This window comes from Mirounga angustirostris, unplaced genomic scaffold (genome assembly GCF_029215605.1).
Source record: "Mirounga angustirostris isolate CCGP_5_RB_7025 unplaced genomic scaffold, mMirAng1.0.hap1 SCAF_12, whole genome shotgun sequence".
In the NCBI taxonomy this organism is placed as follows: Eukaryota; Metazoa; Chordata; class Mammalia; order Carnivora; family Phocidae; genus Mirounga; species Mirounga angustirostris.
Window position 1 is genome coordinate 41430761 of NW_026991720.1, and position 26034 is coordinate 41456794.

General features: G+C 37.8%; 1 protein-coding gene across 3 annotated transcripts in view; it reads left to right on the forward strand.

Moving 5' to 3' along the window:
* Nucleotides 1-691: 691 nt before the first annotated feature.
* HERPUD2 (HERPUD family member 2) overlaps nucleotides 692-26034 on the forward strand; it is a 30301-nt gene continuing 4958 nt past the window's right edge. Inside the window, exons 1-6 of one of the 3 annotated variants that reach the window (XM_045864432.3) lie at nucleotides 692-1023; nucleotides 1200-1599; nucleotides 11921-11998; nucleotides 15200-15313; nucleotides 17255-17409; nucleotides 25511-25633. In XM_045864432.3, the coding sequence (XP_045720388.1) occupies nucleotides 1453-1599; nucleotides 11921-11998; nucleotides 15200-15313; nucleotides 17255-17409; nucleotides 25511-25633 (617 nt within the window). In that variant the 5' untranslated portion in view covers nucleotides 692-1023; nucleotides 1200-1452. The remainder of the gene's footprint in view (nucleotides 1024-1199; nucleotides 1600-11920; nucleotides 11999-15199; nucleotides 15314-17254; nucleotides 17410-25510; nucleotides 25634-26034) is intronic. The other 2 variants (XM_064575056.1, XM_064575057.1) reach the window with 2 other exon arrangements.

Genomic DNA, 26034 nt, shown 5'->3' on the forward strand with positions numbered 1-26034 from the left:
CCTCTTCATCTCCCACTGAACACACAGTAGGGGCTCAGTAAGCACTTGCCGACTTCTGTGAAGACGAAGAGGAAAGAGATGGAAATTAACATTTGAGAGACTGTCATATGCCTCAACTGTACCAGATGGCTCATTTGCTCATCAACACGCAGTTAGCCATTACCGTTTGGAGAACTAAACTGAGGCTCAGAAAGGATAGCCAGGGTGACACGGAAAGTAGAGGCAGACCTCCGGTCTCACTGAAAGCTTTTGCTCCTTACGCAGTGTAGCTCATGGTCTCTCCGCCAAAGCTCCTGGTACCGTGCTTTGCAGACACTCGACACAAGACATTTGGAGCGGAACTTTGATTCATCATCTGGAAGGACACTAACTTTTGCAGAGAAACTCTTAGGATGAAGGAGCACTTCTCAAATCTTCAGGGTGTGGTCAAAACAGGATGTGCTAGCGCCAGCTCAGCTGGTGGTGAGGCCTGAGCGCGGCTGGGGTACGGGACCGAGCGAGCGGTCAGGCCAGGTGGGCTCCAGCACAGCCCAGCGGCTTCGCGGCGACCCGGAACTCAGCCGGCGGCCCCCCGGGCGGTCGGGCGCGGCGGTCGGCTCCTGCTGTACCGCCTGAGCCCGGCGCCGGGGCGGGCCGCGCGTGACGCACTTCCGTCCTGCGCCTTCCGGCTTAAAGGGGACCCAGACCTTCCTCATAACAACAACAAAACGAGCGCGCTCGCGCCGGGAGCCTGGGCTTCTAGTCCCCGCCCTCCTGCCACCTGCCGCTGCCTCTGCCGCGCCCTGTCCTGCGCCGCGCTGCCGTGTCCTGCCCGAGGGGTCAGGCGGAGAGCGGGCCGCGCCCTTTGGCCAACTTCTCCGGCGGCCATCGCGCCGCCTCGCGAGACCCGGGGCCGGGCCGTGGCCGCCGCCGAGCAGCAGGAAGGGAGCGGCCGCCGCGGAGGACGCCCGGCAGGACTGTGCGGCCGGCGGCCCTACCCGGGCGCGGAGGGCGGCGGTGGCGGGCTCCGCGGCCCTCTTTCAGGTACCCCTGCCCCGGCGGGTCGCCCTGAGCGGCTCGGCCCCTTCTCTGGCCCGCTTGGCAGGGCCGTCGCGTAGGGGCCTTGTTGCGTTTCAGCTTGGGGGTCGCGGCGGGGGCGGGGCGGTGACTCCCTCCCTTATCATTGCTTTCTCTTTTTTCCTCCCGGCCTCTTTCCGCAGTCCGGAGCCCGGCGGAGCCCGGACCTGGCGGGGAAAGCTGCACCCACGGCCGGGTCCCCGGACCCCGCCGCCGCCACTGTCCATCATCCTTGGTACCGGCAATGGCCCTTGTATCGCCCGATGCACTTGTGACTGACTTGGACACAGAATATTAAGAACCTACTTGCTGCCGTCCCTGTACCAGTCGCGCCGGCAGTTACCACCTCGGCTCCTTTGGGCTGCTCCTCTTGACTCTGTTCAACTCGGGGGCACCATGGACCAAAATGGGATGGAGATTCCTGTGACCCTCATCATTAAAGCACCGAATCAGAAATACAGTGACCAGACTATTAGCTGCTTCTTGAACTGGACCGTGGGGAAACTAAAAACACATCTATCTAACGTGTACCCTAGCAAACCAGTAAGTGTCTAAAAGCTGGGCGCAGCTGCTCTGGTCAGCAACTTTTCGTGCCATGCACTCCCGTCTCTCTGTTCATCCCCTCCCCTCTTGAATCAAATAGGTCTCTTGCTAGACTGCGAAGTATTTTGAGTTCCGAGGTGTGTGTGTGTCTCTTGAGTGTCTCAACCATCATTAATATCTTCCTCATGAGGTTCAGTTAATTAGTAAGAGTACTGTCTACAAAAATATCAAGGGACATAAGAATTGATAGGCATAAAAAAGGACCATTTTCATTGGACTTAAGTCATCGGCTTAATATGGGAGAGACAGATGGATCCTTAAAAAAAAAAAAGATAAACCCTGCAACCTATATTAAAGCTTTTATTGCTTTAGTTAGGCATTGAGACTTCTAGAAGAACTACAGAAATAGGGCAGTTATTGCAAAAACAGGAGGTTTAGAAAAACAACTCTTAGTTGGCCTTATTTGTTTGTCAGTACTTTTGATACAAATATTTTTAGTAGAGGAACTAAAAACCCTGAGGTATTTAAGTACTTGGAACAAACTAGATGGAACCCTCATTTTTTTTAGATCTTTGGTTTGAAAGTTAAGATTTACACAAGGGGTAACAAATTTATTTTAAAGTTTTCTCCTTTACAGAAGATTTCCTATTGCATATGATTCATTTTACACATTTTCAAGGTGGAAAATAGCTTTTTGGAATAATCAGAATTGAAAGTCAATAGACTTACATAGTACTATTTATAACAGAGCCTGAATATCATTCCTAAGTATATAAGTATATACTTGAGCATATATCTAAGTGTGTGTGTGTGTCTCTCTCTCTCTCTATAACGTGTGTTTATACATTTACATTTAAATATATGCTCAGGTATGTGCTTATGTGAGATCTTTATATTGTATGATTAAACTAAAAGGGACTTGGTTTGCAGTATGTTAGACCAAGAGTTACCACTTCTCTAAAACTTTTTCTTTTTCAAAAAGTATCTAAGAGAAGAGTGATGTGAAACCCATTTGCCTTACCTGCACCCAGAAGAAGCCAGTTTTTGACAGGAGTTCTGCCCTCCTAGTACTAATCTCTAGTACCCATATGGATCAGTTGGCTGCTGGAGGACAGATCAATTGCAAACTTTGCTGCACTGTGTCTCCCTAACCCACCTGCTGCTTGTACACACACTTTCAGGTTTAACTGTGGCAAACCTGACTTTTCTCTTCCAGCAAGTCATTTCCAAGTGAATTGTATTATTTTTTTTTAAGATTTTATTTATTTATTAGACAGAGAGAGTGTGTGCACAAGCAGGGGGTGCTGCAGAGGGAGAGGGAGAAGCAGATTCCCCACTGAGCAGGGAGCCCAATGAGGGGCTCGATCCCAGGACCCTGGGATCATGACCCAAGCTGAAGGCAGATGCTTAACCCACTGAGCCACCCAGGCACCCCTCCAAGTGAATTGTAATATTGAAGTTCATTTCTAGTTAATGAGAGTGTGTGGAACTGGGGGTGAGGACCATGTGTTTGTTATCTTAGAACTTCACTGAAAACTTCCTGTGGTTATTAGATTTGACAGGCTTACATTCTAACTTACTTATCACATGAGAACTAATTTGAAGTGTTTTAGTTGTTGAACACACCGACTGTTTCATGATACCCCATAGGTAGTCTTCAGTATAGGAATTGGAGTACTAAAAGTTAGATGGTTATTTAGAACAGAGAACATTTTGTAATATAGGCAATATTCTATTAACGTATTATGAGGGAAGTTTGGGTTCTTATGAGCACCCACAAAGACTGCTTAACACTAATTCTGTGTTTAGGTGTCTTAAGTGCTATTTGGTGTTTAACAGAGATTATTTCTTATGCCTGATTCTTTGCACATCTGCCTGGTGGAGGTGGATGATTTGGAAGCAGAGTACAGTTCCAGTGCCTTGTAGAAGCAAGTGTTCTCCAGTAAGGAGTAGAGAAGTGATGGCTCTGGTCAATACTGCTCTAACTGGGTCTGATGGGCCAAGGGTGGGTGGAGGGCCTTGGTCCCTGTGGGCAGTGGCTTCTAGGAAAGTAAATAGGAGCTGCTGGAAGGAAATAATGGAGATTTGAAGTTGTCCTTTTAGGATCTCTAAAACAGGTCACATGTCTACTGCTGTTAACAGAATTCTGGCTAAACTCTGCAAGAGTGTGTATCGTCTTAAGATTTTAGCTTTATGGTCAGGTACTGATTTGACTTAATCACAGATAATCTCCACATGAATATTTTAAATTCAATTTTCCATCTGTCAATAAACCCACAGCAAATATACCCTTTCCCACCAAAGCATATTTTCTTGGGCTTCATTTATTTATTTAATTAGGATTTTATTGACCTGGCATTTGGGTGTCTATATGTTACGCATGAAGGTGATGATGATTCCTTTGCTCTTCTGAAGCTCAGGTCTAGTGGGGCATACAGATATGTAAGTAAAAAGCTGTAATATTATGTGACGGGTGTTACACAAGAGGGGTGTACTGAATGCTGTAGGAGCATAGGGAGGGAATGGTCATCTCAGAAGGGAAGGTAAGGGAATGTGTAGCTGTTTTAAGAAAAGGTTCACAGTGACAATGACATTTTTCTTTCTTTCTTTTTTTTTATTTTAAAGATTTTGTTATTTGAGAGAGAATGAGAGAGAGCAGGAGAGGGGGAGGGTCAGAGGGAGAAGCAGACTTCCTGCTGAGCACGATGCGGGACTCCTGATGATGACCTGAGCTGAAGGCGCTTAACCAACTGAGCCACCCAGGCGCCTCTGGGGACATTTTTCTTAAAGAGTTGATAACAGTTTTAAGCAGACAAGATGATAGCTGTTTTTTTTTTTTTTTTTTAAACCTATCATTTCAGAGGTAATGTTGCTTTGATGATTCTCAACGTAATATAGTACTTTTAAATGAAAGATTACAGATCCATAATGGGCTACAGAGGGGAAGGTGTCTTCCAGTTAGGAAATAGGGCAGTTGCCATATTTATGCAAGACTTTACAGTGCCATCACTAAAAACCTCAGATGTGGAATTGAACTCTTTTGGAGTTTTGTTTAACTTTGAATGGTATTGATAATTGATTTAGGACTTGGTGTAGGAACTGGAAAGTGCATCAGTTCATGTTGATAGTGTATATAGATAGTTGTGAATTATGTTCTGATATGCCATTTGTCATCACTTCATGACTTTACATTTTCAGATCCTGAAATTGGCCTGTAGTGTGAAATAATTATTCTGTAATTTGGGTAATTGCCCCGGGGGCGTGAAGATACCTGTCAAGAAGGCCACTTTTACTTGAGTAGTTTCAGACTTTGATCTAGTTTAGGTTTATTTGCTAGAGATGTAAATATCAAAATAGTTGAACTTTTTTTTTTTTTTAAAGATTTTATTTATTTATTTGACAGAGACAGCAAGAGAAGGAACACAGGTAGGGGGAGTGGGAGAGGGAGAAGCAGGCTTCCCCCGGAGCAGGGAGCCCGATGCGGGGCTCGATGCGGGGCTCGATCCCAGGACCCCGAGATCATGACCTGAGCCAAAGGCAGATGCTTAACGACTGAGCTACCCAGGCGCCTCTCAAAATAGTTGAACTTAATGTTATTCAGTAGAATGGACTATCCTAGAGAAAACTTAAAAAAGTAAGGATCTCTAAGTCTGATTAGGCATCTTTCTCATTGCTTCTTTCTTACTCTCTGTTCTCATACACAAACAATAACTAAGATGGACCTGACTCACCCTGAATTCAGTTTTGAGGATAAACCTTTCTGGGGCTTGCCTTGGCTCCTCATTTTACAGTCTTGAGGTCAAAATGCCTGTTGAACATGTCCCTCAGCTGTGGGTGGATTTCCTTTGTCTGGGTGCTTTCTTTTGTTAAACTAAAGCAGTCAATATCATTACTTAACGTCTTCTAGCTCTCCTGCTCAGCTAGGAGGTTTGTTCTGCTTTTTCAAATTGCTCTGCGATTCCGTTAGAATTAAAGAAATAGAAATAGAAATAGAACCAGTTGTATAGGTTCTGTTCTGAGAATATAACATTCCATAACCAAATTGCCTACAGTTCAGATGGAAGTCTTAATTTCATTAGCAGTGGAAGTAGCTTGAATAATATAATTTGAGGTTTATATCTGCCTCATTTTTGTAATTCCCTATTACCTTACTCAGGCAGGTCATTTTTAAAACTTACTTAACTATCTCAGAACTGTTGACTTCAAGGGGCTTATAATCCATATATATAAATAATTTTTGTTTTGTAAGACTTGTCTTTACAATTTTAGTGCATATGTTTAAGAGGGTTTCATGTCACGTAGCAATATAGTTCATATTTTTAAAACTCTTCGAACAAAGGATATTATTAAATTGAATGTGAAGATTGATGAAAAGTTAAGTTTTGAATGAGTGCTGACTAAATTTGTTTTATTTTTAATTTTTTATTTTTTAAAAAAGATTTTATTTATTTGTCAGAGAGCGGGAGAGGGAGAGAGGGAACACACAAGCAGGGTGAGCTAGGGAAAAGCAGGATCCCTGCTGAGCAAGGAGCCTGATGCGGGACTCGATCCCAGGACCCCAGGACCCTGGGATCATGACCTGAGCTGAAGGCAAACGCTTAACCAGCTGAGCCACCCAGGCGTCCCGAAATTTGATTTAACTCCTTTGTAGCTTTTCCTAATGTATTCTTTTGGAAAATAACAGTACTATGTTTTGTTTAATCATGCATCAGTTTTTAAAATAGGATTTATCTAGAACTTTTAGTTTAAGTTTCTCACCTCTGCATTACAAATAGTGATTTCATGGTCTCAAATGCTGTTATTTAACTGTCATAGTTGGTGCTCAAATTTTAAACTTCCATTTACTCTAAGTGGTTGCCGTGTATATTAGGCATTCTACTAAGTACTTTGTATGTTTTATCACATTTATTCCTCATAGGCACCTTAGGATGTAAGTTTTATTTATTAGCTCTATTTTATAGATAGGAAACTGAGGCTTGGTGATAAAACTCCTTAAGTAGTAGATTTGGAATTTGAACCCAGGTTGGTCTGACTTTCAAGCCTCGGTGCTTAAACCATTAATTCACATTGTATATGATGGTTATATGTGATAAGATGAAGAAAGGCATTTAGGGACCTGGCCATCTTAGCTATATGCTTGCAAACTGAAAAGAAATGAACTATAAAAAGAGGTGTATGTGTTTAGGTGGTTTGTCATTTAAAGGCTGTAGATGAATGGATAACATAGCTTTAATAGTGTTCTAATGCATGTCATGTTAGTGTGTGCTATTTCTGTTTATTTTGATATATTTTAGGGAAGATATGGGAACCTAGTATCTTAAGACCTCAAAGCACATTGCTTTGCTTTATCGTTTTACATTCTTGCTTGTTTTTATGAACCATAGCAGTCACGTATTTTGGCATTCTCTGTTGTATGTATACCTGATTGCAAATGGCCTGTGAGTGGAAACAGCTAAGCTGGGGATGTCCCTTTGGAGTTCTAGAGAAAATTATTTTTTAAGCTCCTGTTTGCTGCTTTTGTTTACTGTTGTTGCAAGGAGATAAGGAGTAGAGGCAGTTTGGGTAAACCATGCTTCCATTTACAGTGCTTCTGAATTCTTTGGGGCTTGAAATTGGGTGAATTTAGTGGGAGTGGGAGGAAGATACGTTGCAGTACAAATTCATAGAATTCATTTCCTACAGAAACGATATGTTGTGCACCTTCTGGGAACCACCTCTTTAAAGTTATTTGGCACTTGTGACTGAGCTATATGTTAAGTACTGAAATACTAATAATTACCACTTTCAAAGGACTTGGGTTCTAGTTCTTTGAACTAACATGTAAGTTGAAGATTTTTTACTAAGCTATTTGATTGTGTTGATGTCAGATATACTAAGAACATGATTTTTTTAAGCCATCCATAATGAGAGCTTGTATTTAGTTCCTCATATACAAAACTTAATCTTTTGATACCAGCAAGGTGACTTTCTAGAAATATGAAACTGTTGTTGGCTTTGTAAACTCATCTATCAGACTCTTGTGAATATTTTAAATGCACTAGGGATGCATAGTATTTTGTCTGTTTTTGATATCTGATTAAATAGTAAAAAGTCAGATACTTTAGATAGTATATGTAAACCTTTTAGGAAGAAAAAAATCTCCCCACTTTATGATTTATTTTTGCATGTTATACTAGCTGATGAGCTTTCCTCACCTTGGTTTTTAGCAATGTCTGTTAAGTGAGTGGCAGAATTTTTGGGGTCAGCTAGTTAAGCAGGTATTTATTTGGAGTGGCCTAGTTTTGTCTCTCGGAGTACCATCCTTGGAGTACCATTGGGATGTTTCTAACTTGGTAATTTAGCTGCCTCTACTCTACCATAAAATACCAGGTACCATGTATCACTAGGCTTTATCTAGTGGTAAGCAGTGGAGGCAGTGAAAGTAGCATTATCTGATAGGATTTGCTGGCTATTCCACGTAGGGTGTGAGCAACAGGAAGAATGGTGGTGTTAACATAGATGGTCAAGTATATATGTATCTGTGTAGCCAGTATCTTAACAGTAGATTTTTAATTGACAATTTAATTAGTACTTTGTTTTAGATTTACCAATCCTGAGTCTTCTGGATTTTTATATTGAAAGGGTACCACGTGATTTTTTATTTTTTTAATTGAGAGAGAAACGAACTTTTATTATGTTAAGCTACTGAGATTATGGAGTTTGTTATAGCAGGTAGCATTACTTAATTTAATACAGAAATGGATTTTTCAGTCAAGATAAATGATGCTGTTATTAGCAGGTCTGGATAAATAAAATTGTGTCACTTTTATTAGTGAAATTGAATTTGAATTGAGATCTCAAAATCTGTGTTTTTCCTAATACTCTAGTTTATGATCCAAAATGGCTAGTTGAAAGTTCAGTCAGTTGATTACTGTGCTGTTTGTTATCATATCTAACTACTGGTTTTCCAGATATTTAAATTAATTTATTGATATTTAAAGTGAAGAGGCAATTTAGTGACATAGAAGAATTTTCAGATCTTCTCACCTAAGTTAGGCACAAGAAAATTCCTTTTTCTCTGTTTTTCAGTCACAGTAAAATTAAAGAATCCCTTTCTCCTTTTAAAATTTCTGATTATTTGAAGGCATTTGAATATTTAATTTCAAGAAACAATTTTACTGAGATATAATTCACACACTGTAAAACTTGCTCTTTAACATGTACAACTCAGTGGTTCTTAGTTAATTCACAAAGTTGTGTAGTTATTATAACTGTCTAATTTCAGAACATTTTTGTTACCTCAAAAAAGAAAACTTATACTCACTAGTAGTCACTCTCCATTCTTGGTAACTACTGATCTACTTTCTGTCTATAGATTTGCCTATTCTGGAAATTTCATATAAATGGAATCATAGTATATGTGGTCTTTTTTTTTTTTTTTTAAGATTTTATTTATTTATTTGAGAGGGAGAATGAGAGAGAGAGAGCATGAGAAGGGGGAGGGTCAGAGGGAGAAGCAGACTCCCTGCCGAGCAGGGAGCCTGATGCGGGACTCTATCCCAGGACTCCAGGATCATGACCTGAGCCGAAGGCAGTTGCCTAACCAACTGAGCCACCCAGGCGCCCTATGTGGTCTTTTTTGTCTGGCTCCTTTCATTTAGCAAAATGTTTACAAGGTTCACCCACATTATAGTATGTATCAGTTCTTCATTACTTTTTATGGGTGAGTAGTATTTATTATATGTATTTATCATGTTTTGTTTATTCATTCATCAGTTGATGGACATTGGGGTTGTTTCTACTTTTTGGCTATTATGACTAATGTTGTTATGGACATTCTTATGCAAGTTATTATGTGCACATATGTTTTCAGTTTTCTTTGGTATCTAGGAGTGGAATTGGGCATATCCTGAGTCATTGGGTAACTTTTTTTTTTAAGATTTATTTTATTTATTTATTTATTTTTAAAGATTTTATTTATTTGACAGAGACACAGCGAGAGGGGGAACACAAGCAGGGGGAGTAGGAGAGGGAGAAGCAGGCTTCCTGCCAAGTAGGGAGCCCGATGCGGGGCTCCATCCCAGGACCCTGGGATCATGACCTGAGCCGAAGGCAGTCGCTTAACCGACTGAGCCACCCAGGTGCCCCAAGATTTATTTATTTTAGAGAGAGAGCATGAGCAGGGGGAAAGGCAGAGGGAGAGGGAGAGAATCTCAAGCGGACTCAGCTGAGCGTGGAGGCCCCTGCGGGGCTTGATCTCACGACCCTGACATTGTGATCTGAGCCAAAACCGAGAGTTGGCCGCTTAACTGACTGAGCCACATAGGTGCCCCCTGTCGGGTAACTCTTTGTTTAACTCTCTGAGGAACTGCCAAACTTTTTCATAGAGGCTGTTCCATTTTGTCTTCCTACCAGCAGTGTGTGAGGGTTCCAATTTCTCCACATCCTCATCCATACTTGTTTTTGCTTCATGTACTTTGTGGGGGGTGTGCCATGTAATTTTGTTATTCTATTGTATTCTGCCTTTTTGAAAATTGATGTTCCCTTGTTGTGGAAAGATAAAAGTTTATTCAAAGTTGACCCAATTGATATTTATTTTGTTGACTGTGGTAACATTGCAGTTATTTGAAACAAAAACAAAAACAACAAACCAACCCAAAAACCTGTTCCAGATACATACTGTTTTTACAGGTGAGAAGAAATGATGTGTGATATTTGTTTTAAAATTCTCTTTCCCCTCAAAAAGGCAATGGGGGATAGATGAAACAAGAATAGCAAAATATTGATAATTGTTGGAGTTGAGTATTTGGGAGTTCTTGAAGATGGTACCTTGGGGTTTGTTTTGTTCTCTCCACCTTGTGTATGTTTGAGAATTTTCATAGTAAAGTAAAAAAAAAATTCATAAGACTGATGTCTTTTATGCAGAATGTTATGACATAGAAGTATCTATTAAATGTTTGGACTGATGGAAAAATAATAGTTTATGATGACTGTAGTATTTATCAAAGAAACTTTTTTAGTTTCCAGCTAAATTAGTAAGTATATTATGGAAACTTATAATTTTGTCCAAGGGTTAAATCAATTATTATCTACTTAGCTTTTAACTTATGTTATATAATTCACTATTCATTCCCCACTCAATATTTATGTGTATTGATTGAAATTTCAAGATTTGTGATATGTATTTAAAAAAAAAAACACCTCTTGTGTTAATTTGGTTGTTTATATACAGGAATTTGAACTTGTGCATTTTAGGAATGGCACACTCAAAAATACTTCCAGGGAAAGCTAGATTATGCCTAACAGCTAAGTATCTTGGAAAGACAGCTGTACCTTTCCCTTCATCTTGGGTACCCAAGAAACCCTGAACCACAGATCTTACTCAGTATGACAGTTTCTATTATGGTTATTTTTAATGTAAGACCCTTTTTAGTAGCCATGCTGAATACATATATTCTGTTTGAAAATTGTTATTGCTTAGATTTGGCATATTTAACAATTATTGATATAGCTAATATTTAATTGTTTTAATAGAATTCATGGAACATCTACTTATTTAGGAAGTCTTATGGGGACCGTACATAAATACTTTGATTTTAAATACTTTAATTCTAGCAGTGTGAACACTTAGCAGATTTATCATACGTACAAAATAGGGCAGAAGTAACCAGAACGTATTTCCTATTCTCGGTTTCATATAAAGATGGCAGCTGAATCTCTATGCACTTGAGTTGATTTTTCTTTAGTCTTGTGTTTTTGAAAAACGTATAGAGGTATTTGTGAGAATGGTAGGAATAATAAAAACTAGAATAGTTATACAAAACTGTAACTAAATTCAAACGGCTCTTGAATTAAAACCAGTGAATCGTTCTGTATGATGTTAGTAAAGAAGAAAATAAATCTTGTATATTCTTTTAGATTATAAATACTGAGAAAACAATTCGAAATAACTGTGGTGACCTTGAAATTTTATCCCATTGTTGACTATTACTATTAGAAGGCCAGCCATCTTCTCATTTATAGTCTTAAAGGTTTTTAATGATAGTCACACATGCATTGCATTATGGCTGAAAAGGCAAATTTCCAGTTTACCTTTTTTTCCTGTTTTTTAAAAAAATGGTAATTATCTGTATTTTATTATATCTACAATAGATAGACTACCATTTGCTGAGCTCTTAATGTCTTAAGTAGAATTTGGAAAAAAAGGTCTTAAATTATGTCAATTTTCTGCTTATCTGTGCCTAAAGGGAGTTTTACTTTACTCATTTTTAGGCATATTATTCCCAACTTCCATTTGTATAATTAGAAAAAGTTGAATTCTTTTCTTTGTCCCATTTCTTAGTTGACGAAGGATCAGAGATTGGTGTATTCGGGCAGACTGCTTCCCGATCATCTGCAGCTGAAAGACATTCTCAGAAAAGTAAGCTTTTCTAACCACTATTTGATAACAGATACATTTAGAGTGTGAGAAGAGATATGTTCTGAAGTTTTATCGATATCCAACTAGTTCAGTTTTTAGATCCTTAAGATCAACCCTTTTGGGTAGCATAACAGGTAAACATGAATTAGAAAGTAAAGAACATAATGATAGACTCTAGTTAGTTTAGGTAATAGTTTTGTATATCCATCTGGTAGCTAAATATGAACTCGGAGTCTATGTTTCTGTTCAGTTGTCACCTTATATAAGAAAGCAGTATTGACTTAGAGGTAGTGCAGGAGTAGAGTGTTCAAGTAGTGGTGAGGGCTTTTCATTGATAATCTCTTCTCTCTTAAATCCCCTTTTGACCGAACTGCGTGATGTTTTAATACAAGTTGCTTGAGGTAGGAGTTTAATTTCAGGACAGGAAATGAAAAGGAAGTCCAATTACTTGATCAGTTGGCAAACTTTGAATGTTGGTGCTACGAGCTAAAATATATTTCAATGTAGTTTTTATTTATTTATTTATTTATTTATTTATTTATTTATTTATTTATTTATTTAAGACAGCGAGAATGAGAGACAGAGAGCATGAGAGGGAGGAGGGTCAGAGGGAGAAGCAGACTCCCTGCCAAGCAGGGAGCCCGATGCGGGGACTCAATCCCGGGACTCCAGGATCATGACCTGAGCCGAAGGCAGTCGCTTAACCAACTGAGCCACTCGGGCGCCCTCAATGTAGTTTTTGACAGTCAGCTTGAATGCTAGTTATTGTAATGGCAGCTCTTAGCTCATGTTCATTTGTGGAATTAAACTTGTAGAACTTTTCTGCATTTGAGATGCGGCTTTTTGTTTGTGAATGTAGCAGAATCAAATACATAGCTTTTATGTTTCTCCTTAACTCTTTGACTTAACTCTTAATGTTCTTTTGGATATCCCTAATCTCATTTAGAAGATCTGTGTCCTCTCCTCTATGTTTATGGTCACCTGTGGGAAACTTCAAAAAATCTTATACTGGTATATTTCTTCTGTTTAGACAGTTGAAATTTTAGCTTTGCCATTGTGACTTCTTGCTGTCATTTTCATTTTAATCAGGTAGTTTCAGGCTGCCAAAGTGGTTTAACAGCCTCTCTTCCCTGTCCCCCCCTCGAAAATAGTGGCATTACAGCAGATTTTTTCCCTCTCTCTTTGATAGATGACTTTTTTTTTTTTTAATGTAAGCCCTTACGCCCCGCCCAATGTGGGACTTGAATTCATGACCCCGAGATCAAAAGTCACATGCTCCACCTACAGCCAGGTGCCCTGATAGACTTGAGTTTTTAGAGCAGTTTTATGTTCACAGCACAATAGAGCAGAAGGTATAGAGATTCTCCATATACCCCATGTCTCTACATGTGCCTAGGCTACCCCACCAATAAAATTCCACGTCAGAGTGGTATATTTGTTGCAACTGACATTGTACACAGTGTACTACATTGATGCAGCATTATCAAAGGTCCATAGTTTACATTAGGGTTCACCCTTGGTGTGGTACAGTTTATGGGTTTTCACAAATAAATAATGACATGTATCCACCATGTCATCCGCTGAAGAATAGTTTCACTAGCCTAGAAATCCTCTGTGCTCCACCTGTTCATCTTTCCCCTTGTGTTTATGCTTAAAAACGTTTCTGCTCTATGCTCTTTGAAATACAGAATTTATAATAATTTTAATCCAAGGATGGCTAGTGTATGCATATGAATACTTTTTAAAAGGTTTTTCCTTCTATAAATGATTTCTGACCAGAAGAGTTAAAATAAAAATGCTTTAAAGGACTGTTGTGCCCCTTATATAAAACATTTTGAACAATATTTTTATATTTTGAATAGATCTTTAAAGCGTTTTTGTTAAAGTCAGTTACCCCTTTACTTTTTTTCAGGTAGATGCTGCCATTAGCTTTACCTGTTAGTTATAAAATGTTTTGCAGAAACAGTCTCCAAAGGTGAATGAAAACTATTAGTTAATTGTGATTAATATGACCTTTGAAACTAGGTTTCTAAGGATAAACATCTTATACTTGAATGCTTTTTAGTATTCTGAAGCTAAGAGGACATTAAATCAGGTGTGCTTTCTACCTAGCTTGCTAGGCACAGCTTATGTCATGCTGTCTCTGGGAATGCCTTTTCCCTAGCGTTCTAACCCTATTAACTCCTTAAGCAATTGTAATTTGTGCTTCTCAGTTTTGTGCAGACTGTTTTATATATTCCCTAATTGTGCGCTAATGTTGTATTCTGATATTTTCATGATATGAGCCTCTTTGGGTGAGGGGCTGACTCTTACCCTTTTTTTGGATTCACCTCAGAATTAAGCACAATTCTAGGTTTATGGGAGGCAGTTAATAAATTCTTAGTTTCTGGTAGCTTTGTTTCTCTTTCTCACAACTGGGAATCTTTCTTTCTTCCTTCCCCCTTTTCTTTATCCTTCTCTTGTTTTCTTTTCTTTTCTTTTCTTTCTTTTTTTAAGTTGCTGAGCCATCCTTTGTTCTTCTCTGCTCTCCTTTATTTTCTCTCCTTTCTCCATCTTATATACTAGCTTTATGCCTGACTATAAATATACTCATGAAATCACTGAGCTTAAATGCCAATCCTAATCCTTATTAGAATATATTCCTTTAAGCATAGTTGTAAGTTTATGGAAACACATGGAATATGTACAGAATGTAGTTCAAATATACACTTTAAATCTGTGTATAATTGTTATAGGTAAAACTAGTTTTTGAATTAAAAAAATTAAAACTATATATCACCTTGCTAAAATTAAGGCAAATGAGAGTAGGTGCAGTTGAGTTTCTTTATTATGGCTGCGAAGTCTCAAGTAATGGAAATATTTTCACTACTCAAAGTTTGTAGGCCTAAGCTTCAATGTGACTGTTACACAGTTTTGATATTAAGGTGCTAGATGTCTCTATGTTGAAATAATAGATTGCACTGATGCAACTTCACAGCACTGATTGCTTCAAGACTCCTTGATATACAAAGGGAATTCAGAAGGGCCCCAGATACTAAAAGGGTACATTACGGTACCTTCAAATGGCAACAATTTACTAATAAAATGTCTACGCCAGAAAGGAACTTAAAATTTGAGTTAAATATTTCAGCTTAGGTACTGACTTTTTGAACTATATATTTTACAGTACTACCCTTTCAATGTAATCTTCTTTAATTTTAGCAAGATGAGTATCATATGGTTCATCTAGTATGTACTTCTCGGACTCCTCCCAGTTCTCCAAAATCCAGCACCACTAGAGAAAGTCATGAAGCATTGGCATCCAACAGCAATTCTGTGAGTTGTTTGTGGAGGAGTAAATGTTGAAATTTTCTGATTATCCTTTTAGGTGAAAAACAGAACTATTGGAGCTTGTGGGTTGTGAGATTGTGTTTTGAACAGCTTGAGATAAGCATTTAAACTTGGTTTTAAGAGATCCAGTGCATAGTGTTATCCCTGGAAACTTGAGTTATTTGTTATTGAAGATCCAATCTTCAGGGGTTAAATACTAAAATACTCAGAAAGCAAAGTGAAGATATGATTACATAATTTAAAATCTAGGACCAGTAAAGTTTCAGAAATATTAAAGATACTTGATAATACTGTATTTTATTCAAGGTGGATTAAATTATTTAAATTTTGAGTATGCTAAATCTTCTTAAAGTAGATTGCTTGGTCAAGAATTTTATTTTTTAAAATGACTGGACTTGGGCATACATTTCAACTTCAGGAAGAAAGATTATTTCACCTAGTCAGTTCTTTCAGACTTCATTTTTCCCTTCTTATTTTTCCATCTGCCTAAACTTGGGAATTTTTAAAATGTTGAACTTTTCAATTTAGATATACAAGTTTTAAAGACAAATTCTTTATGCTAAATTATTTTCAGTTTCCCATTAATGTTTTATATGACACCTTTGGAGGTGCGAGAAAAGGATTGGATGAGTGGAAGGTTGCTTTAAAACTCTTGGGCAAAGAACTTACTTACTGCTAAGTATACTTCTTGTCAAGAATCTAGCCAAAACTTGAAGGAGGGGGTGGATGGCAGAGGTGATAACTAGTTGAAGGATCTTTCAGTAATTATTAGTTAACTGCTTCTTTAAGAAACTAGACCCTTTAGTTGCTATATTTAATTAGTATGGCCTCTGGTAAGTATTTTCCAGCACTAGCTATGGGAATTTAGCTTTCATTAAATTGAAGTTTGGTTTATCAGTAAATCCAAGGGTCTTTCTATGTTTCCTACCTCTCCTAAGAAGGGACAAAACATGGGCATTCAGGATATACTCTTTGGACACAGTTGTGTTGCTTCAGTTTTTGTTAAGAAAGATCCCTCCTGACTTGTCTCGTGGTTCCTCAACCATGATTTCATGTCATTAGTATGTATATTCAGTTTTTTCAAGCTGTGTTACCAAAATCTGAAAAGTATCAAGGGAAAATTAAGTTGAATTACCCTTCATTTTTTATGGCTGAGAAATTTCAGTGGGATTTGAGAAGGTCTTAAAAATCTAGTCATGAAAGAGTTATCTAATAAGGTAAAAAAAAATTAGTTCTAACAAAATTAGGCTGTGCTGCCAAATGGCTATGCCTTTTTTCTGTTAATTTTTTAAAAAAATGAATACCATATTATGTTGGTCCATTTAATGAGAAATCTTGCCAAAAAGGAAGCCTTTTCCAGTTTATGTCCCTAAGAATCAAACTCCCTAGTCTGATTAGGTAGATACCTACTTGGTGTCTACTTTATGTGGAATAACCTCTTAAAGAAAGCTTTGTTAGTTTTGTGAAAGACCATTGTTCTTGGCAGGCACCTTTTACATGGCATGACTTAGGAAGATAGACGTACAAAAAGACATCCAGTCAATAGGAAGGCAGTACAGGTAAAATATAATTTTAATGAAGTTGGAAGGATGTTAAAATTGTTGAGGTGGTCTTCAAGTGGTTATATTATTTAAAGTTATTGAATCTGTGAGTTAATGACATCATCAGAACGTGAGAATTTTAAAATCCTGATTGATATCTTGTTAATTTTGTAAAGAAATGTATTTGTTGATTTTCTGAACTCTTACTCTCATCAGAATGAAAATATCAGCCTATTATGCTGGGCACAAGATTCAAATCAGTATATTTCTAAAGTTCACTTTTTGCAGAGGGATTTCATAAATACATTTTTAACAGTGTGTCTCTAATCTCATGATTGCAATGAATTAAATCTCCTTGAAGAAATAATTACATTTTTGTTTGTAGAGTTCAGATCAGTCAGGATCAACAACGCCATCATCCAGTCAAGAAACCTTGTCTTTAGCTGCCAGCTCTTCCTCAGAAGGATTGAGGCAACGTACCCTTCCACAAGCACAAACCGACCCAGCACAGAGTCATCAGTTCCCCTATGTAATGCAAGGGTGAGTGAAGTCGTAGTTGTGGGCCTCTTAAAAATCTGTTACTCCCGACTTTCAGGGTAGCCCCTCTGCACTAATCAAAGTACATTGGAAATTTATTCATATTCTTCCTTATACATTTTGAGAATTAGGGGGTTGAGGAGAGCAGTGCTTTTGAAAGCTGGCCATACCTCAGAATCATCTAGGGCAGTGCTTTTCAGTCTTTAATGTTTGTGCTAATCACCTGGGGATCTTGTTAAGCTGCAATATGATTCAGTACGTCTGATGGGCCCGAGATTCTGCATTTCCAGCAAGCTCCCAGGTGATGCTGATGCTTCTGATGCTTTGACCACACTTCAAATAGCAAGGATCTAGGTAGCTAAAAAAATTCTTTTAGGTTCACCGTGGATCTACTCAAATTAGCTTTCTGGGAAGCTGATGGTGAGTGAGGGTGTTCTTGGAAGAGTATAAGGCCCAGTAATCTGTTTTTAAAAAGTTCCATAGGTGTTTCTGATCAGCCAGACTCGGTAATAACTGAGGTAGGGTAAAACTGTGATGTATTATAAAAGATAGGTTAACCGTTGCTATGGTCTTTGTTAGAGGAGTTTACTCAAGAGGCTTGCAATGGCTACGTTATATTTAGCAATTATAGCAGGCCTTTTGGATTAGGCAGTCGTAGGGGGAAATGCAGCCAACAGCCACAGCACATCTTTCAGACAGCTCAAAGAGTAGGGTCCTGGAGAATACGGTTTGGACCTGGGTTATGTACGAAACCAAGGTATTTAACTGGGGTACTATTATTTGTTACTTTTGAAGTAAAGGAAACATGAGTAATAGGTAGTGAGATCGTTTTGTATTGCATAGCATGCTATGGTCCTGCAGTGTGTGACAGTGCTCCAGATCTATGCTTGTGAGGCTGGAAATAAGGAAACAGCTAGGACCTCAGAATGGTAGAAGTGACATAACCAAGGAGTAGCCGTTGATGGCTATGTCAAACAGGATCGAATAAACATTCAGATACTTTTTACTTAGAACTTTAAACTTAATTCAGTACTTTTTCTTTTATATTGAATTATATTTGACGTAAAACATTATGTAATTAAGGTGTACAGCAAAACTCAATTCTTTTTTTTTATGTTATGTTAATCACCATACATCATTAGTTTTTGATGTAGTGTTCCAGGATTCATTGTTTGTGCATAACACCCAGTGCTCCATGCAGAACGTGCCCTCTTTAATACCCATCACCAGGCTAACCCATCCTCCCACCCCCCTCCCCTCTGGAACCCTCAGTTTGCAAAACTCAATTCTTAATGTTGAAAAACAAAGCTGAGTATATAGCTTAAAATATTTTCTATCTTATGACAGTAATTCATTTCCTCTTTTTTTTGCAGAATAAGACAGTTTCAGTTTCTCTCAATTTGTACAGTGATTTTACTTATTTGGTGGTAGTGCTGGAAAGTGAGAGTATAATGCATATAATAAACCTGGAAGAATATATAATGACATGTTAATAATGATAATAAGATTTTTAACTCTTTCTCATACTTATAGTGAATATATTTTGTAATAAAACAAAACTTATAAGTTACAGGTCTTCAGAATAAGACCATAGATACCTTGAGAAAAGATTAATAATTTCTCTAAGATTAATTATTTCTCTAATAATTTCTGTTGAGGAAATCAACATGGAAGCATTCGGCTCTTAGCAATGTATTAAACAGATCAGAAAATTCTGAAATAGTGTTTATTTTGCCAAATGTAAGTATTAAAATGATGAACAATAAAATCTTTAAAGATATTACAGCTTTACTTAGGGAATCTATTACTAGATGAATAATGTTTGGTTTCAAATCAGGAAGGTGGTATAACTTAGTGACTGTACAGATTCTGGAGCCAGCTTGCCTTGGTTTGAATCTGTCTACTGACTACTTGCTTGGGCAAGTCTTTTCCCTGCTTTGCTTCAGTTTGCTCATTATCTGGAGATAGTAGTACTTATCATACAGGATTCCATTGTGGATTAAAAGAGTTCATGTATGTAAAGCGTTTAGTGATGTGTTAGCAATTACTTACAAATTCATTCATACTTACAAGAGAATGTTGTACATTTATTCAGCAAACGGATTTGAATGAATGAATGCCAGTACTAGGTGCTGGAAAATAAATATATTTGGGAAGAGCACTTTGTGATATACAAAGCAATTTACTGAAAGTTTAATAGATTATTCAGTTTAATAATGAATATAATTTAACTTAATCTCATAGGTGTAATTTTTTACTAATGAAGACTTTAAATCTATCTTTAAGTAGATTTTGTTTAACATAGGCCTTAGCCTTAAATGTGCAAGAGCAGTAATTTAGTGACCTTGATGAACTCACCAACAAAATATAAGCTGTGCATTCCTTTTTCAAAATTCAGTACAGCTTACATTTAACTAGTCACATGCTTTTCACCATGTAGGTTAGTGTTCTCAGTCTTTAGTGAGCTTGTTAAAACTCCTAAATCCTGGTCCCTACTCCCTGAGATTTTGAATCACTAGGTCTGGGGTGGTGCTCAGGAATTTGCCAACTTAATACTCTGGGAACCTCATGTTGAGAAATCCTAATACAGGTGATTATTTGCCCCTATCTAGGTCTTGAGGAAATATGGGAAGACCAAAGCAGTATGTGCACATCATCACATTGGCTGTCCATTTATAATGTCACATTTATAAATCCTGACTGACTGCTTTGGACTTAGTTTGTTGTGCTGTCACATTTATTTACTTTAACTTTGAAAATTACTGGTTGGGTTATAGAATACCCATTGTTTTGTACATCAGTTTTTTCTCCCTGAAATATTAACAGCTTTGTTTTATAATTAACAAAACCAAAACCTACTCATTGTACCCTTCCATATTGTCTGGTTTTTTTAAAAGTAAAAATTGCTGGGGCGCTTAGATGCCTTAGTCGGTTAAGCGTCTGATTCTTGATTTCGGCTCAGGTCATGATCTTAGGGTTGTGAGATGGAGCCCTTTGTCGGCCTCTATGCTGGGCGTGGAGCCTGCTTAAGATTCTCTCTCCCTCTGCACCCCCCCCAAAAAGTAAAAATTGCTTATAGCTCATCACCTAGAAATAACTATTACTAATATTTTTGTGATATCTTTTCACTTTTCTAAGTAAACTTTTAATTTTTTTTATTTTTTTTAAAGATTTTATTTATTTATTCATGAGAGAGAGAGAGAGAGGCGGAGGCAGAGGGAGAAGCAGCCTCCCTGGAAAGCAGGGAGCCCGATGCGGGTCTCGATCCCAGGACCTTGGGATCATGACCTGAGCCAAAGGCAGATGCTTAACTCACTGAGCCACTCAGGTGCCCTAAGTAAACTTTTTAAATAAAAAATAATACTATTATATTTTGTAAACCTTTTTTAAAAATATAATTTAGCGAGGACATATTTCCAGTTCAAATATAAATCTACCACATTTAAAGTCTTGAGACACATGGCATTCTGGATGAGTTCTTATATTCACACCAGTGTTTTTTAGACTTTGGTTCAGCATTCATTTAGGGTGATTTAGCTCTGGAGGAGAGTTGGGGGTGGGGATAAAGAGCAGAGAGAAAGACCATTAGAGCCAGTGCCCAAACAGCAAAATAAAAGCCCTGCAGCTAGCCAGGAAGTTCAAAGACCAACTATTGTTATTTGAACATGAACACGCTTACAAAGCCCTTAATCCCCTTCCTGCCACCCCAAGCAGCTTATCGAAATACTCCGTGCACATGTGTGTAGTTCTCCTGAGAGAAGATCCAAGAAGTACAAGTTTCTCTAGTTGTTTATGTTCCGGTAGTGCCTTAGTTTAACATCCTGGTTGGCTACCCCTCAGTCGTCTTCTATACCCACTTCTTGTTTGAAACAGCCTTTGTTCAGCACTTTGCAATCATATTCTTATTATGCACCACCCAATTCAAAGCCCATTCTTTCCAGGGAGACTACTTTGATGCACACAGGACATTTTCTTTTCCCAGCATTACCTCTGTATGTCTCAGCCTCTGGTGTCCCTTTATTTAAGAAAGTTTTAAGATTTTTCATTATGTGGATATGCCAGTTGGCTCACTCCTCTATCGATGAAGAATGTCATTAGTTGGTTTTACTACATAATGACCTCAAAATCTCAGTGGCTTACAACAACACACTTCATTTTTCTTGTTCACCAATCTTGTTAGTCACTCGGGACAGCTCTGCCTCAGGCTGTAGGTTGAGTTCTGGTCTGTTTCATGTTTCTCATTCTTTGGACTAGAAACTCCCTAGGACAGGTTCTTCTTATGACAAATGACAGGAACACAAGAGGGGAAGCTAACCCCTGAGCACACTTACAATCTCTGCATGTGTCACATTCACTAACGTTCCGTTAGCCAAAACAAGTCACATGGCCATGTTCAATAGCATTGAGGTATTGCCAGGTTACCAGTGGTGTGCTGGTAAATGCTTACCGACTGGCTTTTCTTGCGGGGAGGGGGAATAAAGCTGATTTGTAGCATTTGCTGATTTTTCTGGTGTTAAGTACTTTCACCACGGCTGATTTCAAGATACCAAGGGTTGGCTCACAAAATTCCTGAACTTGAGCTTTGTGAGTCAATATTAGCTGGTATAAGCCAGCTTTAGCTTTGCCCCTGTATGCCAGACAGTATGCATGTATAGAGAGTTATAGAAGAGTGAAGAATTGGGGCAATATTCTATCATAAGGGTTTGGGTTGTTTAATTTCTTCCCACTAAACCTCACTACAATCAGTATTCTTTTTTTTTTTTTTTAAAGATTTTATTTATTTATTTGAGAGAGAGAGCATGAGAGGGGGCAGGGTCAGAGGGAGAAGCAGACTCCCTGCTGAGCAGGGAGCCCGATGCGGGACTCGATCCCGGGACTCCAGGATCATGACCTGAGCCGAAGGCAGTCGCCCAACCGACTGAGCCACCCAGGCGCCCTACAATCAGTATTCTTAAATAGTATTTATTTATATGTTAGCAGTTATTCTTTTAGGATAAGTTGTAAGAAGGGGAATTCCTGGGTCAAAGTGTTTCTTAAGACTTTTTGAGGCTCTTAAAGACCATTGCAAAATTGCAGTAAAGAAAAGTTGTACCAGTTTATTCTCCCAATAACAGTTGTTAAAGAGTCTGATACCCCATACAAATATGTTCTTGCCAATGTGATAAATTGGAATGTTCCTGTTTTAATTTGAGTCACGATAAAGACGTTCTTTTTGTTTTGTTTTGTGAAATACTTATTTGTTGGTGTGTTGCTGTTTTCCGAAATTCATTTGTGACAGTTCTTTATCTAAAAGAATATTAATAGTACTTACAGAGCACTTAGCACAAGCTCGGCATTGTGTTAAACACTTACACATGCTATAATTCAGTGCTGTACGTTGACTTTTACATCATCTCTGTGGTCTAGGTACTTTTTTCTCCCATTTTATAGATGAGAAGGAGGCTTAAAGGCTCTGAGCTTGCCTAAGTTCACAGAAGTGGTCAGCCGCAGAGCTAGAACTCAAATCCATATCTCACTTGAAAGTCTGTGTTCTTAACAGTCTTGTTGAAGTGACTATTTTGTTGTTTGTTTTAATAGGTTGCCATTTGTATTTTGACTTCATTTATAATGGTGTTTCTCTCCTCTCTGCCCTCCCATTTAAAACTTTATTCTAGTCAGATCTACTGATCAGATTTTAAGTATTGGTGACTGAGTAAGCAAATCTGTTTCTTTGAGGACACTGTGACTTTCTTCAGTAAAAGTTTACCTTATAATTTGTTATATGCTGGACACTGAAGACAGGAAGATGAATTATGTACTTGCCCTCAATGGAAGTAGGTCAGATAGACAAATTACCATCTGCTGATGTGTTACCATAGTCTTGAAAAAAGTTTTGCAGGAGCTTGGAGAAGGAAGTGACTGTCTCTGCTTAGAGGAGTGGGGAGGGCTTCATAGATGGTAATGTTTGAGCTGATTTTAAGGGAAGTTCAGCAGGTAGAACAAAGCAAGTGTGGAGAGTCTTGAGAAGGCATATTCTGGGAGTAAGGTGGGGATTCCCTGCAGTTGGTTCATCTTGGTATGGAGTGGTAAGGGAAATGGGGCTGATTTCACAGGTTTTTTTTGAAAGAATTTGTTCCTGAATTTTGAAGTTTCCAGTTCCTTTTATCTTCTCTCCTTTGTAATTCCTAACTTTAAAAAACGTATTAATGAGTGTTTCTTGGTATAGCTCTCAAGTATTTGTGAATGACAGTCTTTCAAGTTCTTGGTTTTTGTCATGATCTCTGTTGTACTCAACCATTTCCATGTGTTCCTGTGAATGTCCCTCACCCCTTTTTTCTGTTGTTTAGTTTTTATCAAATAGTACTAACTGGTATAGTCTGTCTGAAAAGGAAAACAAAAGCTGTTAGAACTTGTGCCATCAAATGATTTCCTCCTGCAGGTATATAACCGCAGTTTCCTCACCGAATTTGCTTATACTTTTTAAACATTCACAAGTACAGAAAATATTATAATGAGCCCCCATTTACCTAACACCCAGCTTCAACAACTGTTAACCATTTATCTATTCCCTCTTGTTCCTCCTTTTTTTTCTTGGGCTGGAGTATTTTCAAAGCAAAACCTAGATACCCTCTCATCTGTAAATACTGGGTATCTGACACAGATAGGACAGATACAGACTATAAGAAAATGTTAATCAAAATACCAGTAGAATACTCAGAAATTCTTTAATATCATCAAATACCCTATTCATATTCAGTTTTTCCTGATTATCTCAAATGTCTCTTCTGGTTGTCTTGATTGAATCAGTATTCAGAGGGTGACAGATTACATTTAGTTGATGTTTCTTAAAGCTCTTCTGATCCTTTGCTCCCACCTCCCCCTCTCTTTTTAAAATTTTAATAATGTTTATTTTTTGTTTTATAGCTAATAGTTGCTGTGTTTTTAACAATATTGCTAATATAAAATATCATTTGTGTAGGGCAGAGATGTGAAAATTTTCCCCATATTTTGTATTTCTTTAAGTTAATTCTCAGAAGCTGAATTACTTGGGCTGTTGGGTAAAAGTGAACATTTTTAAAGATATTTAATTTTGTAAAATTGTTTTTTAAAGCCTTATTCCAGTTCATCCTGTTAGCAGTGAAATCAATTATTGCCAATTGTACATTAACAGTCTTTTGAATATCATATTAAAAATTCATGAATTTGTTATTGAGTCTTGTCTCATTCTGGTTAGACCCAGCTTATATCAGCTAAAGATAAAATTCAAGTAATATGAAGAAAAGGAAAGTTAGCAAGTACACAAATTCTGCATTTATTCATATGTTTATTCCTGTAGGTGTCTTGATATATGTGAATTTCTACAAATCTCATATCACACACTTTGGAGTTGTATTCAGATTTAGGGATAAAGGACAGTAAAAATAAAAATAGCTAACTTTTATTGAGTACAGACTAACAATCTTATGAGGAAGAGTCTATTATTAGCTCCATTTTAGAGGCAAGGAAACTGAGGCATAGAGAACTTAAGTATGACCTTCCACAAATTTTATTGAGTTAATAGACATTTAACCTACTTTAAGAATGCATGTATAAATATGTTCTGCCAGTCTTGGTTTTTTAACTAAAAAAAAAATTTTACAGATTTTTATAATGTTTTTTATTTTATAGCTAATAGATGCTATGTTTTTAATAATATTACTAATATAAAATATCATTTCGGTAGGCTCCCCATTCCTCAAAATATTTTGTCGTGAAGTATATTTTAGGGCTTTTGGTTCTTAAGGAGAATGTACTTAAAATGTAATTAAAAGTATTTTTGGCCTTTTCTGCTGAAATGGGAAGATAGCAAAATGTTCAGGCTTGCCACACATTTTGTGGGTGACTTGCTTTATTTTCTTATTAAGATTGGGCTGAAATGTTAGTTGTTCTATAATTTGGGGCCTGGGTCATCCTGTATAAACCATAATATCTTATTTGAAGAATGTTGAAAAATAAGTATTTTTCTTTTCAGTATGATTTAGTGTATTTTGTCAACGGGTGGCTTAGACTTAAGAAATGAAAATTCCAAGAAATGCTTTCAACTTCTAGAGCATGAAAAGACATTTCTTTTATCTGTGTATTGCAGAAATGTGGACAACCCGCTTCCTGGGCAAGCTATTCCAGCTGGATTCCCAGTGTATCCCGCTTTCAGCCCCCTGCAGATGCTGTGGTGGCAACAGATGTATGCTCATCAGTATTACATGCAATAGTAAGTTAATTTGAGTTCGTTTTTTTTTTTTCTTTTTGCTTAGTGTGCTACTTGCTTTATTTTCTTTTTCATCCTAGGTAAGTTGATATGGGATTCCATTTACTGATGTGTTTTATTGGTTTTTAAAAATTACTATGAGAATGAATTTGCCAACATTTCAGCAGATAACTTTCTTTTAAATGATTTGGCTAAAGAGAAAAGGGTTCACATCCAGTTCACATCAGCTAAACCTATTCTCTGTTTCTCCCTCTCTCTCCTAATTACATTTAGCAGTATTGAGATGCTTTCTTTAATATAACATTTTATCTACTTAAGAGGAGAAAACTTAGGATCCTAAGTTTCACTGGAAGGCAGCAAATCTACATGAAGAGATAGGATGCTAAATGAAAGGGAATCCTATG